At 40.4% G+C, this 13,862-nt stretch overlaps 1 protein-coding gene and 1 pseudogene across 1 annotated transcript; both read left to right on the top strand.

Moving 5' to 3' along the window:
• The first annotated feature begins 2,058 nt into the window (after positions 1-2,058).
• Positions 2,059-8,419, top strand: LOC144708666 (signal transducer, putative (DUF3550/UPF0682)). The gene is made up of 10 exons (XM_078582079.1): positions 2,059-2,238; positions 2,758-3,148; positions 3,936-4,133; positions 4,210-4,428; positions 4,537-4,603; positions 4,669-4,821; positions 5,792-5,883; positions 7,312-7,503; positions 7,574-7,710; positions 8,147-8,419. Exons 1-10 carry the CDS (start codon positions 2,129-2,131, stop codon positions 8,355-8,357), a joined length of 1,770 nt encoding a protein of 589 aa, XP_078438205.1. The 5' UTR covers positions 2,059-2,128; the 3' UTR covers positions 8,358-8,419.
• A 3,190-nt stretch (positions 8,420-11,609) lies between these two features.
• Positions 11,610-13,213, top strand: LOC144708303 (polyphenol oxidase, chloroplastic-like; annotated as a pseudogene).
• Positions 13,214-13,862: the final 649 nt, after the last annotated feature.

The following is a 13,862-nucleotide window of genomic DNA, read 5'->3' as shown; positions in this document are numbered from 1 at the left end:
ATTTAATTATATTGGGGCCTACAAAATATGAAATTAATGTTCTATTGAAATAATCGAGACATGATTAAAGAAAAGATTACTCATATTCTTTAGCACCTTGGGATACATGATATGGAACCAGAATTGTTTTAGTAAACACTGAGTGGCAGGGGGAGAATATGACAGCTCATTCAAAAACTCATTTAAATTAGCAATACAGATAGATAGTTATATAGAGAGATAGAGAGGTAGATAGAAAAACAGTGAGATAGATAGATAGATAGATAGATAGATAGATAGATAGATAGATAGAAAGATATATAGATAGATAGATAGATGGAAAGTGAAATAGATAGGTCGACAGTGAGATAGAGATTGATACAATGACAACCCTATTATTCAATAAATCAAAGCACTACCCAAAACCTATCTTGTGGGTGATTGGAATGGATATTAAGATAGATAGATAGAGATTGAGATAGCTAGATACATAGACAGTGAGATAAATAGATCAACGTTGAGATAGGTAGGTAGACATTGAGATGGATAGATCGACAATGAGTTAGCTAGGCAGACAGATAGATAGTTACATAGGGAGAGAGACAGAGTTCCACAGCGACATAAATAGATAGTTAGATAGATAGATACAGAGAGATAGATATGCAGACAGATTACAGAAATATAGATAGATAGAGCATTTTCCAGCAATCAAAATTAGCATAGGCTTGGAAAATTTTACTATGATATTGACATAGTAAATTGTTCAACATTGAACTAGATAGATAAACATTGAGATAGATAGATAGATAAACATTGAGATAGATAGATAGACAGTGAGATAGATATAAAGATAGGCAGTGAGATAGATTGAAAGATAGACAGTGAGATAGATTGATCGTCAGTGAGATAGATATGAAGACATTGTGATAAATTGATTGAGAGTGAGATAGATTGATCGAGAGTGAGATAGATAGATAGGCAGTGAGATAGATAGGTAGATATTGAGATAGATTGATCGACAATGAGATAGATAGGTAGACAGTGAGATAGTTTGATCGACAGAGAGATAGATAGATAGATAGGCAGTGAGATAGATAGGTAGACATTGAGATAGATTGATCGAGAGTGAGATAGATAGGTAGACGTTGAGATAGATTGATCGAGAGTGAGATAGATAGGTAGACGTTGAGATAGATTGATCGAGAGTGAGATAGATAGGTAGACGTTGAGATAGATTGATCGACAGTGAGATAGATAGGTAGACATTGAGATAGATAGGCATTGAGATAGATTGGTAGACATTGAGATAGATAGGTAGATAGGCAGTGAGATAGATAGGTAGCCATTGAGATACATAGATAGGCAGTGAGATAGATAGGTAGATATTGAGATAGATTGATCGACAGTGAGATAGATACATAGACATTGAGATAGTTTGTTCGACAGAGAGGTGGATAGATAGACAGTGAGATAGATAGGTACAAAGTAAGATAGATAGATTGACAGTGAGATGGAATGGTAGACAGTAACATAGACAGATCAACGGTGAGATAGATAGATAGATAGTGAGATAGACAGGTCGACATTGAGATAGAAAACATCAAATGATGGATAGATAGGCACATACCTCGCCGTCGGGGAAGCGCTCTTCGATGATGCAAATGGGCGCGGAGGGCCACCGACCTGGTTTATGGGGGGGGGGAGCCGGGAAGGTCTTCTTCTTTCGTTTTCGAATGACACAACTAGGGCGCGCCTGGTTCCTTCAAAAGGGAGCAGGAAATAAAGGTTTTTTTAATACATAAATTTTTGTCCGGGACGAGGACGGGAGGGTTTTTTACTCACCGGACGAAAAACCGTCCCGGGGAAAATTCTGGACGTCGGACGGGACGAAATTCGTCCGTCCCGTCCATCGTCCCCCGTCCGGGACGATCCGGATGTATATAAAGGGGTTCCGGTCCGTCCCGTCCCGTCCAGAAATCAGACGGGTGACGTATGTTTACGTCCCGTTTGTCATCCGTTCTAGAACCGTAGACTGATGCGCGAACACTACAAGTTAACCGATCTGTGAGCAGCTTGGGTAGTCTTCTTCTTCGATTATTCATTTTATCGGCAGAATCTAGCGAAAGGATTCTTCGCGTTCGCTTTAGAGATGTCGAGGGGAGTGAACATCCCGGAAACCGAGCTCTTCTGGTCCATGATCGACAAAGCAGACCGCAAATTCGCCAAGGCCAGGGACACTCCAGTCTACCTTAGAAACAGGTAAAGAACGCAAAAATCCCCTTAATTACGATCTGGGTTCACAACCATTCTCCTTGATCTCGCAAGAACATCGAAAATCGCCTCAATTACGATCTGGGTTCACAACCATTCTCCTTGATCGCGCTGGAAGGACGAAAGTCGCTGAAATTACGATCTGGGTCCATTACCATTCTCCTTGATCTTGCAAATTACGATCTGGGTTCGCTACCCTTCTTCTTGATCTTTCAGGAACGACGAAAACCCCCGTATTACGATCTAGGTTCACTACCCTTCTCATTGATCTTCCAAGAATCGCCTAAATTACGATCTGGGTTCACTACCCTTCTCGTTTATCTGTCAGGAACGATGAAAATCCCCTTATTACAATCTGGGTTCACTACTCTTCTCCTTGATCTTTCAGGAACGACAAAATCTCCTTATTCCGATCTGGGTTCATTAATCTCCTCCGTGATCTTTCATGAACGACGAAAATCCCCTTATTTCGAGCTGGGTTCGCTAATCTTCTCTTTGATCTGGCAGTAACGATTCCGAATTCCACAAAGCATTCAAGATCTACACGCGGCTTTGGAAAATGCAACAGGAGAATCGGCAGAAACTTATGGAGGCGGGAATGAAGAGATGGGAAATTGGGGAGATCGCTTCGAGAATCGCAAGGTTGTATTATGGACAATACTTGCGTACTAGCGAGTCGAGTTATCTTGCGGAGGCGTATATATTCTACGAGGCGATTTGGAGTAGAGAGTACTTTCGGGATGGTCTTTCACAGGATGCTTCGGCCTTGGCGAAGAAACAGATGAGATTTCTTGCCAGGTTTCTGATTGTTTGCCTTTTGCTGGGTAGAAGAGAGATGGTTGTTCGATTGGGGAATCAGCTCAGAAATTTGCTGGATGAGTGCAGGAGAAATTTTCAGGTATGAATCCCCCGTTAAGAAATTTTCAGTTAAGAAATTTTCAGGAGAAATTTCAGGTAAGAAATTTTCAGTTCAATAAAATTTTCAGGTAGAAGAGAAATTGGCATTGATTCAGTTGTCTAAGAACTTGAAAATTTTGTGCACGATAGCTTAGAAATGGGACAAAAATTGAACACCGTTGGAAGAGGATGAAAACGACCGACTCAAATTAATTCAGAAATCCTGAAGAAAAATAAATCTTTTATTGAACATGATAAACTAAAACTGGTCCGAGGCATGAACAGAATTTTGAGGCGGATGTTACGACCGACCAAAATAATATGCTAATCCTGAGGAATAACTCGATTTTATGCATTCAGCTCAACTTAAAAATGCCGTCATATTTTGCTTACGAAGATAGAGTTTGTGTGGTTGCTCAAAGTTTTATCTTTTTGATTCATTGTGTACATTGGGTAGAATGAGAACTAAAATATTTTTATGATTTCGTGTTTCTTAGTGGAGCCTGGTTATGAGGTTGGCAGATCAGAAATCCAATTATCAACGGCCTCTTCAACTAAGATCAGGAAATAAAAGATGACTTATGATTAAGGGGGGGTTTAGAGAAAGCTGGAGTTCGACCATGTAAAAACGAAATTCGACTCTTAGAAGCCTGAATATTTGCAGTTTATCTTGGTTTTTGAACCACAGAAATTTATTTTATTTATTTATTCTTTATTTTAGCTTAGTGTAGTATTTCGTTTGTTTTTTTTGTTTTGTTTTGAATTCAACTCATTATGTTTCCATCCAGGAGCCGGAGTTTAAAGAATGGAAGCAGATACTGCAAGAGATTTCAAGATTTCTAAAGGCCGATACAAATATGATGAACATGAGGCCTCTGCGGTACAGCTTCCTCTTTGATTCTCCTCCGGCATCTCTCCCTTGCATTCCAAACCGCAAAGGCCTAAAATTACGCGATGGCATTCTACTTAGCTACCATCATAACGAGGTTGGTAACTATATTTCCTTTAAAATCATATTTTATACAATTTATCTTCATTAAAATAATGCTCTCACTTCACCAGGTCAAGTTTACAGAACTCACTCTGGACACATTTAGGATGCTTCAATGTTTAGAATGGGATCCTTCAGGCTCATTTTCTTTGGCAGCCGGCGATGAGGCTTATAATCAAGGATCTAGCCATGGAAGGTCAAACCCTTTGCAAGACATGAGGGACCCCTCCCTGCCACCTAATCCACCAAAAGCAGTTCTTTATCGTCCTACTGTTACACAGTTCTTGGTGGTTAGTCTTCTGTTCTCCATAAACTTGTCCAGTTCTATGGATTTTGATAATTTGTGTGCTAGTATGCAAATTCTTTATAGGCAAACTACTTCTCTCCATTTGTTGTAGGTTCTTGCTACACTGTGCGAGGAGCTTCCTCCAGATGGAATTTTATTCATATATTTGTCTGCTCCAGGTTGGTGCGTGTCAAATTAATTTCTTTTCTGGATGCCCGGCTAAAGGCAACTCCTCCTTTTGAAGGATGTGACTGTGAGAAACTCTGTGAAAATATTACTGGGAAATTGGAATCTCTTGAGATCACTGTTCCGGATGTTCAATCTCCAGACGATGAGAAACTTCTAGCTAGTGATGAGAAATCTTCTGGCTTACTCTTGGGTCCCTACGGAAATGAAGGTTTGGGTTTCTAACTCCTATTCCTTTACCTTACACTTGTATTTAGGGTTTAGCATCAACTATGATGAAGGTAGGTGGATAGTTAATAGGATGAATCATCATATTCATCTTTCTCCAGTTTCCAAGTGCCATCATCATCATTCTCACTGTCATCCATCTGTCAAAGTTGAATTGTCATTTCATCATTTTCCAGTTTCGATGACACGTCATTGTCATCTTCATTAATCGGTTTCCAGGCTAAAATAGAACGTCTAATTATGCGATTGTGATCATTGTCCGGTTTTCAAGGCCTGTCATTCTCATCGTGGCCATCCATTTGCTGAATTTTTGTCATCATTTGTCCAAGCAACATGTAAGTTTGATGATGATGACGATGATAGTGATAAATTCGTCGTTGTCTGCTATCATCTATTCACGGTCTGGACATTTCTTCCCCGCTAGTTGAATTTACGGCTCATGGTATTCTGGGGATCAATTAATATCATCAAACTATTGTCTCTATATAATAATGTCTTGTAAAAGATTAATAAAGTTGGGAGGTAGAGCGAAAGAGAGGGAGGGAGAGGGAGATAAAGGAGACAGAGAGAGGGGGGGATAGGAAGAGAGAAGAGAAAGAGAAAGAGAGAGTGGGAGGGAAAAATTCAGAGAGGGAGAGAAAAAGAAAGAAAAACAGAAGTGATATTGGTGACAGGCCAGGATCGGCATCTGAACCCTGCCTGGGAGGATCTTCCAGTCAATTCAACAACATTTTGTATGGCTCCTTAGGGAAGGGCTTCATCTATTTAAAGAGAACATATAAAAAAATGACCAATCCGTTTAACTGGGATTGGGATCCGCCCATGTTATATCTTTTTTCCTTTTCGGAGTTCCAATAGCTACTGCTCATTGTCGGCATCTTGTCATTTCTCAAACAGTTTCCTAGTGTTTTATCCCAATATTTGCACAGAAAACTTATTTTCTTACTCCCCAGGTCTGAATTGCCTCTACCCGTGTGACTTGATTCCATTCACGCGCAAGCCCCTGTTTCTTGTTATTGATAGCAATGTGAGCGACATATTCAAGGCAGGTTTGTTGACTTTGATTCCCAAGAGAAAGGCCCTCTTACATGGGTCACAATATTTTGTTTAATCGATTTTCTGCTAAAATCTCCATTGCTTATCTGGAAACTTTCTCATCTTTTATTTTTAAATTCTGTTCCATTTCCTGATAATAGTTTCCTAACAGCTTCAGCAATCATTAAAATGTGGACACAATTTTTTGACCCAATCTGGTGTCAATTGTTAATATCAAGGGGGAAAGAAGAATGGTAGGGATCTTAGATTGTTCTCTATGGGGGAATGATCTTCGAAGGGTACTGTTGAGGTACAACATCCTGCTTAAAGATGAGAAGTAGAGCCCTTGCTATCAGCTATAGCTTTTAGCAGAGTGATAGACCCCTGATATTGACATATCCTTGCCGGCCGGGAGGACATGCCAATAGATATTCAACGGATGGGAGACATCAATAGATGCTGTTGTACAAGCAGTGGTGCGTCTTGCCCCTGCATTGGTTTAAAGGGCAATGGCTAGGACGTGGCATGATCCTTTAGGGATTGTGTGCATTTAACGATCATATGCATTGGCATGGGTAAGGATAACGGCCTGATCTGGACCCATTGGACAGGCCCAATTCTGGTGTTGGGAAGGAAGATCAAATATTAGGGCTTGATGGGAAAGAGGAAAAGGCATCAGGGAGGAGTAAGGAACCAGCAGCAGGAGGAGGCTGAAGGAGGCCGACTCCAGGGGAAATGGCTCTCCATTCTCTCTCTCTCTCTCTCTCTCTTCCCACAACTACCTATGGGGCTTCTGCCATTCTGACCAATCCTTGTTTGCTCTGGATCATTGTGAGTCGTGAACCTTATGGTTTGGTATTTTGCAACTGGGAGCAGCTCTGAACTTTCTTCCCTTGTGTCTGAGGTGGGTTGATCACACAGTTTGTAAGCGCTTGAATCCAACAGGTAGAGAGAGAGAGAGAGATTTTTTAAAAAGAAAAATATGGGAGATCACAAAAAATCGGTGACCCTCCTGCCGTGATGAATAGATATGATCATTAAATACACACAATGCCTAAAGGGTCACCCCGCGTCTTGGCCGCTGCCCTTTAAACCAATGCAGAGGCGAGACTCGCCACTGCTTGTACAACAACATCTATTGATGCCTCCCGTCCATTGAAGATGTCCTCATTCCTTGCAGCCACAGATAGAGAGATAGAGAGAAGAATAATGATTACAAGTCCCCTTCGGCGCCTGAACCCTCTCAGGGAGGATCTCCCACCCGATTCAACTTCATGTCTTCTCTCTGTAGGGGGTGGGCTATATGTATGTTAAAGAGAGCCAAACTAACTAACAAAAGATTGAAATACCCTGACAAAGTTTGGGATCACATCAGAAACTACTGCATCATTTGATTATGACAAATGCTACATGAAGTAACTTCCTAGAAACGTTGCAGATCATCCATGGTGCTGAAAAGGGACCAGACGTTGCGATGCTGCTTTCCCCAAAGTGCCCTCTCTTGCCCCCAGAAGATGCGTCTGAGTCAAATTTCTCGAACTTTGGAAGCCAATTCACCATGTTCTTGACAAATCCATTGCTAGCATTCTGTTTGCTTCTGGGTATACCCAGTTCAGAAATTGAGCAGAAGGTCAGCACACAACTTGTAACGCTTTCTGAATCTTTATATTTGCCAAATTGAAGATCATTGTCCCGTTCAGGAGTTTTATCACAAGGCAGAAGAGCTGCTCCTCTTGGTCCTGAATGAATGGAGCAGCACTCTTATCTCATCCGGAACTCTTGCCCCTGTCTGGATTGAGGTCTTGGGAGATACTTTCTTGAGACGCCTTCTCCTCAGGTCTCCTCCCAAATTCTTTCATTTTATTTATTTTGTTTACTTTCTCCAGATGCTTTCTTCTGAGGTCGGTTTCTAAAAATTTGTCAGTTATATTTGATTTCTAAAAGTTATCTTTAATTTATACTTTATTTTTCATATTATTTTAACTTTCTTGATATTCCCCTTTGGCTCATCGCATAAAGATATTTAAATTCACCCTTTTAACCTCGTTTTATTTCCTTGAGACTGTCACATGAGGTCATTAGCTTAAGTTCATTCCTTTATTCTAATAAAAATTTTCAATCAATTTATTATGCCTTGGCTGACTTTCTTGACATACCTTCTCAAACCATCTCCTTAAAACTTTTGGTTTACTTTCCTTTTTATATCTTTTTTTACTTTTGCTTTTCTTTATTTACTGTGTAACTAATGAGTGGGGTTTTTTTGGCATGAACAGATTTATACTCTGCCGGGCAGTTCTTTCCCTGAGGTTGCCTAGTGTGGGTCCGGAATACCTGCCCGGATGCCTGCCTGCGCTGCCAGACTGTGCTAGGCCGGAAAACTCATCCATTCAAAGTGGTGTAGAGAAGTTAGCCGAATTCTTTGGTGTCTCTGGCCATTTCTCCTTCCTCCCTGCTCATTCACTTCCCAAAGATGATGCCTCTTAACCCCAAATTTTTTTCGGTGTTCGGGGTTCACACATCCAGTCATTATAATGCTAGTTTTTACCCATCAGTGTTCAGGGTTATAATCCATTTTGTTGTTGTTTAGATAGATATCTAGCTAGATAAATAGAGAGATGAGAGAGGGAGAAGGAGACATGATATAGGCAGTTCAGTGGTCAGCTAGCTTAGGAAGGGTCGCTTCCAGTTTCTCACTGATTGACGCGTACCGAGGCTGTGTGGCGAAAAAGCAAAAAATACATTTGAGCTAGAATTTGATATCATACTTGTGAGGCCGTAAAAAGTCTAGTTTTTGTAATATCTGCAATCAGGTCCATCAAATTTCAATGAGATTACAGTATTGTAGATATCAGAACCAATAAATTCTCATCAATTTTCTTGAGTCTTCTGCCAAAAAAACTTAAATATTCATGCCTACTGGTGTACTGCAAACAAATTAGACGAACAAGTAATTGCTCCACGCTTAGAAAATTTAAATTTTAATATAAAAGTTAGAAAAATATGAGGTTCATCCTGCCAATCTAACCGTGGCCGGAGATGCGTTATCTTGCAGAAGCTTATGATTTGAAACTGAAAAGTTCTAAAGTCACTCCAAATATGAGGTGAAGCTCAGAACAACCCGACATATAAGCTATAAACTGTAGCAGGACTCAAAAGCCATATATCTTTTTAATCCAAAATGCAAGGTTGGAGGATGAATCATCATTATCATCATAATCATAACTGTGAATGAATGGTAATAATGATGGCTTCACACTGACATTGTCACGGTGAATGCTGAGAGAGTCACATTTAAGGAATATATTACATAATTTATGTTTGTCATCCATTGTCCTCATCATTTGTCTCCACCTTGACGATGAGTTGTCAACATTATCTTAGTGCTGACAAATGATGAGTTGTTGATAACATGCGAGAACGATAAATTAAAGTACTATTTTCATCATATTTTGGGGTATACAATGTTAAAATCAGATATTTTTCTTGCATATTATCATGATTTCATGGTAAAATGAAGTTTTTTGACAAATGGGTTAAATGATTTTTTGGCAAATACTTAGGCCATTTAAGTGAGTTTATAGGAATTAATGACAGAATTATAAAAGAAAAAAACAAAAAATTATAATTGATGAAACAAGCAGAAATATATTTAGAAATTCTTATTTTAATTTGAGTAAGTTTTGATAGTTAATCACATTTCTTTTATAAAATAATTTTTTTTAGTTATTTTGATCTTCACTTGATCTGGCCCTTAAGGGGCTGAAATGCACTAATGTGCATGTAAGTATGTGCAGGGAATGCATGGGACCAATCTCAGGTCTGTGCTGATCGATGTACGCACTGATATGCTAATTCACTTAACTTTAGCATTCAATGCAGATAAAAGCGCTAGCTAATCAGAGCACGCGGCTGTCTCATTGACCAATCATAATGTCGTGCACACACATATGCACAAAGTAACACACACACGCGACCACGTGAACTCACTTACCTGGTGAGTGCAAAGCAGTGACGCGCAGAGTGCAGCCCAAACAATCAAAGAGCATGCTGCGCTCTGCTGACCAAGCAGAATGACGTGCACAAACAACGCGTGTGGCACACCGTGGACCAGGACCTGGTAAAAAGCTTGCCAAAAAATGTATTTCCCTTTCTGACATATTATAGGAGAAATCAGAAGGGGAAGCATTTTTTTCCTAATTTTGCCTAGAGGAATCATCAGCCTGGAGGACACAGCGCAATCACGAGCCCCTGGAGTAGATTCCCAATGAGAATCAAAGCCATTTCCACGACTAATTATTCATATTTCTCCCTACAAAATTCCATAATTTGAGATGAATTAGCTGCACAAAGAAGAGGATTGCACAGTGAAGAGTCATTTCTATTTCTGCCAGTTTATCTAGGTTCTTTCATGCTTTTAAAGTAAAATTCATTGAAAATTTAATTGGATTTCAAATTTTCCCAATTTTAAATTCTGAAATTTGTTTTCATTGAATTCTCATTGCAATTTTCATTTAGATGTTAAAACTATTCATAAATTGAATAAAATCTCGGAATCAATATAAAAATTACTATAAAGATGTCAAACTTATCACAAGGTCGATGATGTATAGAATTCAGAGGCCAACCTTCTTTCCTTTGAATCTTGAATCACCTTACACCAAAAACCACGAGCCATATTACTATACTTTAAGGTTATTTAGTGGATGAGCCATATTTCAAAGATGCATGGATATCATATTTTTTAATCAGAACAATTGTAAGTGATGTAATTCTTCTTAATTTTCATTAATTTTCTTATCAAGCTAAATACTCATAGAATTGAACTATTATCAAGTTTTAAAACGATGGGTCGTGAATATCTGTTGGATAAATTCCATTTATCCATCGGCATGTATATGTAAATTCTATGTATCAGTAGAGATGATTTTTTAATTGAATTACAAAGTAATAAGATCATGAAATTTCTCAACTAATGGTCCAATTTCATAAATTATATGTAGTATATATATAAAAAAAATTATTTACTTTAGGTGCGTTCTATCATATGTTTTGAATGTTTCTCATTTATCACGAATGTGTGAACATGTCTTGTTTATGGTGATTTTATTTGAATTATAATTTATTTCTATTGGCATATTTTTATAATTAAAATTTGGTTTTTAAATAATTATTTTCTTAATTTAATGAATTTCAGGATGTACGCACGATGCAATTTTTCATATGATGCAACAGAAAAAATGAAGCAACATCCGAGCTCATTTCAATGTTGAATGAGCAAAGGAGGTACTTGAGCATGAATATTAAGCTTTAAGGGAATTTTAGAAAAAATGATTTAATATGTGTTTTGATTAGTGTTCGCCCGTCCCGATACCGGTACCGGATCTTGGTATTGGAGCGGATGCTGTGTCGGATACTGGAAAGGCAATTTCCGGTATCCGTTTTTTTCGATAGCCATATATCGGATATCGGTTGCTACAATATCGATATCCGATACCGATATCCGTCCCGATGTCGGCATCCGTCTCCATCTCAAAGGGACAGATGACGGTACTGGATATCGGATGTGGATATCGAAAACCGATATCCACATTGGATTTAACCTATTTTGCATTTTGATAGGTCCATCGTGTATTTTCGATTCAAACTTTTGAATAAAAAATACACAATCAGACCTCAAACGAGGCAGGCGACGGCGGACGGTGGACGACGGAGGCGGACGGCGGTGCCGGAGGGCGCATGGTGAACTGCGGCAGCTACAGAGGTATGCCTTCTTATCTTTCACCTCAAATGAATTTAAGTAAATCGTACTTAGCTTCAACCACGCACTTCCAAGGAACGGCCTTCGACTGCGCCGCGTGGAATCTCCTCTGCTCTGTACTTAGCTTCACCCAACAAAGCCCTAACGCCGAGTCTCTATATGAAGAGCCCACGTACTTTCAATTAGATCATCCTACGACCAAGTGAACTCCTCCTCCTTGTTCAAGATCCACCGCTCATGGCTCTTCTTCCCTTGGCACAGAGCCTTCCTCTTCTTCCATGAAAGAATTCTTGGAAAACTTATTGGAGACGGGACCTTTGCCTTACCCTACTGGAGCTGGGACACGTCGGAGGGAATGCAGATCCCAGAAATCTTCACCAAAGGAGTACTTTGCGACGGTGAGAGAGACAAAGCCCATCTTCCCCCGACGATTGCCAATTTGAACTACAACAACGAGGAGAGCGTCAGACCCTCCAACGAACAGATGGAAGGATGTTCCTGAGCGTCAGGCCTTCACGCACAAGCAGATGGTCTCTGGGGCGAAGAAGAGGGAGATGTTCCTGGGTTGTAAGTTAACCGCGAGTGAAGAAGGATTCTGTGACGGGCCTGGTACAGTGGAAGGGGCCCCACATAACACCCTCCATTCCTGGGTCGGCAGCGGGGTTAACCCGGAGAGAGGACATGGGCACATTTTACTCTGCAGCAAAGGATCCGATCTTCTACGCTCATCACTCCAACATCGACAGGCTGTGGGAAGTATGGAAGGAGCTCACAGAAGGGAAAGATGCGGACTTTGAAGAACACGAGTGGCTCGACATCGCCTTCACCTTCTACGATGAGAATCTCCACTTCGTGAGAATCAAAGTCTGGGACTTGCTCGATACCCACAAGCTCGGCTACGAGTACGAGGAGATCCCCCTGCCTTGGCTCAACGCCAAGCCGAAGCCGACGGGGTCTTCGATGGCCTCTATAATGAAGAGAAAGAGCGGTTCTCTGCTATCGCGAAGAGCAGCGATGGAGAAAGAGTGAGCTCTCATCTCGAGTGTGACTTCTGAGGTTCATCGTCTGAAGCGTGGGCGGTCGAAGGAAGAGAAGGTGAGAGAAGAGGATATTATCGTCGTGGAGGGGATACGCGTGAAGTGCGACGTTTATGCTAAGTTTGACGTGTTCGTTCACTTGGGTACTGAGGAGGAGAAGATAGCCAGGCCTCTGGGGAGGGAGTTTGCTGGGTCGTTTGTTAACACTCCACACCGGGCGAGGAGAATAGGAGAGACTGAAGGGAAGATGGGGAGGAAGGGGACGACGTTGAAGCTTGGGATTTCGGAGCTTTTGGAAGATCTCAGAGCTGATGAAGATGAGATTATATGGGTTTCTTTGGTGCCCAGAGGTGGTTGTGGAGTGTTCATTACGGTTGATGGCGTGCGTATTGAGTTTCTGAGGTGACGGACTGTATTTCACTGCGTGGTGAAAGACATTCATACGTGTGCTTATTTAATATTTTCGCGAGCTCGAAAAAAATACGATACATTGATTCCGGTATAAACCTTTATAGAGAGTTACGCATGGCTTGTTTCAAAGAACTTACGGCGGAGAATAAATGAGTGTGCACCAAAGCGAGATGGAAAATGAGAGAGAGCGAATAAATTGGTCGGTGATAATTTGTTGCCAAGTGCCACCACTACGTACAATCGACTTCCTTTCAGTTTCACATATAATTTTGTAAAATTTTTTTTCCTTTCATTTACTTCAACCATATCTTAACTTTGCGAGAGAGAGACATTGTGGAAGCGCAAATTTAATTTTTTATATAAATTGGCTCAGGCAACTTTATACCATAAAAAATTTAGAAATCTCCCGTATGGGATTGTGTTGGAATCGAAAAAAATTCGGAAATCGGTTTTTGATATCCGGATATCGAAAACCGATATCCGGCATCTGCCTTGTCCCTCCACCTTCGGTATCCGATATCGATATCCGTCTAACCCCTTATAGAAGGATATCGACTGATATCTGATATCGGGCACTGTCCCATTTTTTCCCGGGTATCGGAGATCGGTTGTTCGATACCGGATGACGGACGGATATCAGTTGGGCGAATACTAGCTTTGATGAATTTTCAAAGTAATGCATGCCTCAATAAGGGTTGTGGTTAAATCACAATAGGTCCTCAGTCAACTAGTTGACTCATTGTAAGTGAAGATAAAATAGCACCCTTAGTTATAGGCTACTTA

This window comes from Wolffia australiana, chromosome 10 (genome assembly GCF_029677425.1).
Source record: "Wolffia australiana isolate 7733 chromosome 10, ASM2967742v1".
NCBI lineage: Eukaryota > Viridiplantae > Streptophyta > Magnoliopsida > Alismatales > Araceae > Wolffia > Wolffia australiana.
Note: the sequence above shows the minus strand (reverse complement) of the source record. Positions and strands in the feature narration are given on the sequence as shown.

Coding starts and splice junctions, on each gene's coding strand:
- LOC144708666 (XM_078582079.1), top strand. CDS start 2,129: ATGTCGAGGGGAGTGAACATCCCGGAAACCGAGCTCTTCTGGTCCATG. Junction 2,239..2,757: donor CCAGTCTACCTTAGAAACAG/GTAAAGAACGCA, acceptor TTGATCTGGCAG/TAACGATTCCGAATTCCACA. Junction 4,429..4,536: donor CTGTTACACAGTTCTTGGTG/GTTAGTCTTCTG, acceptor CATTTGTTGTAG/GTTCTTGCTACACTGTGCGA.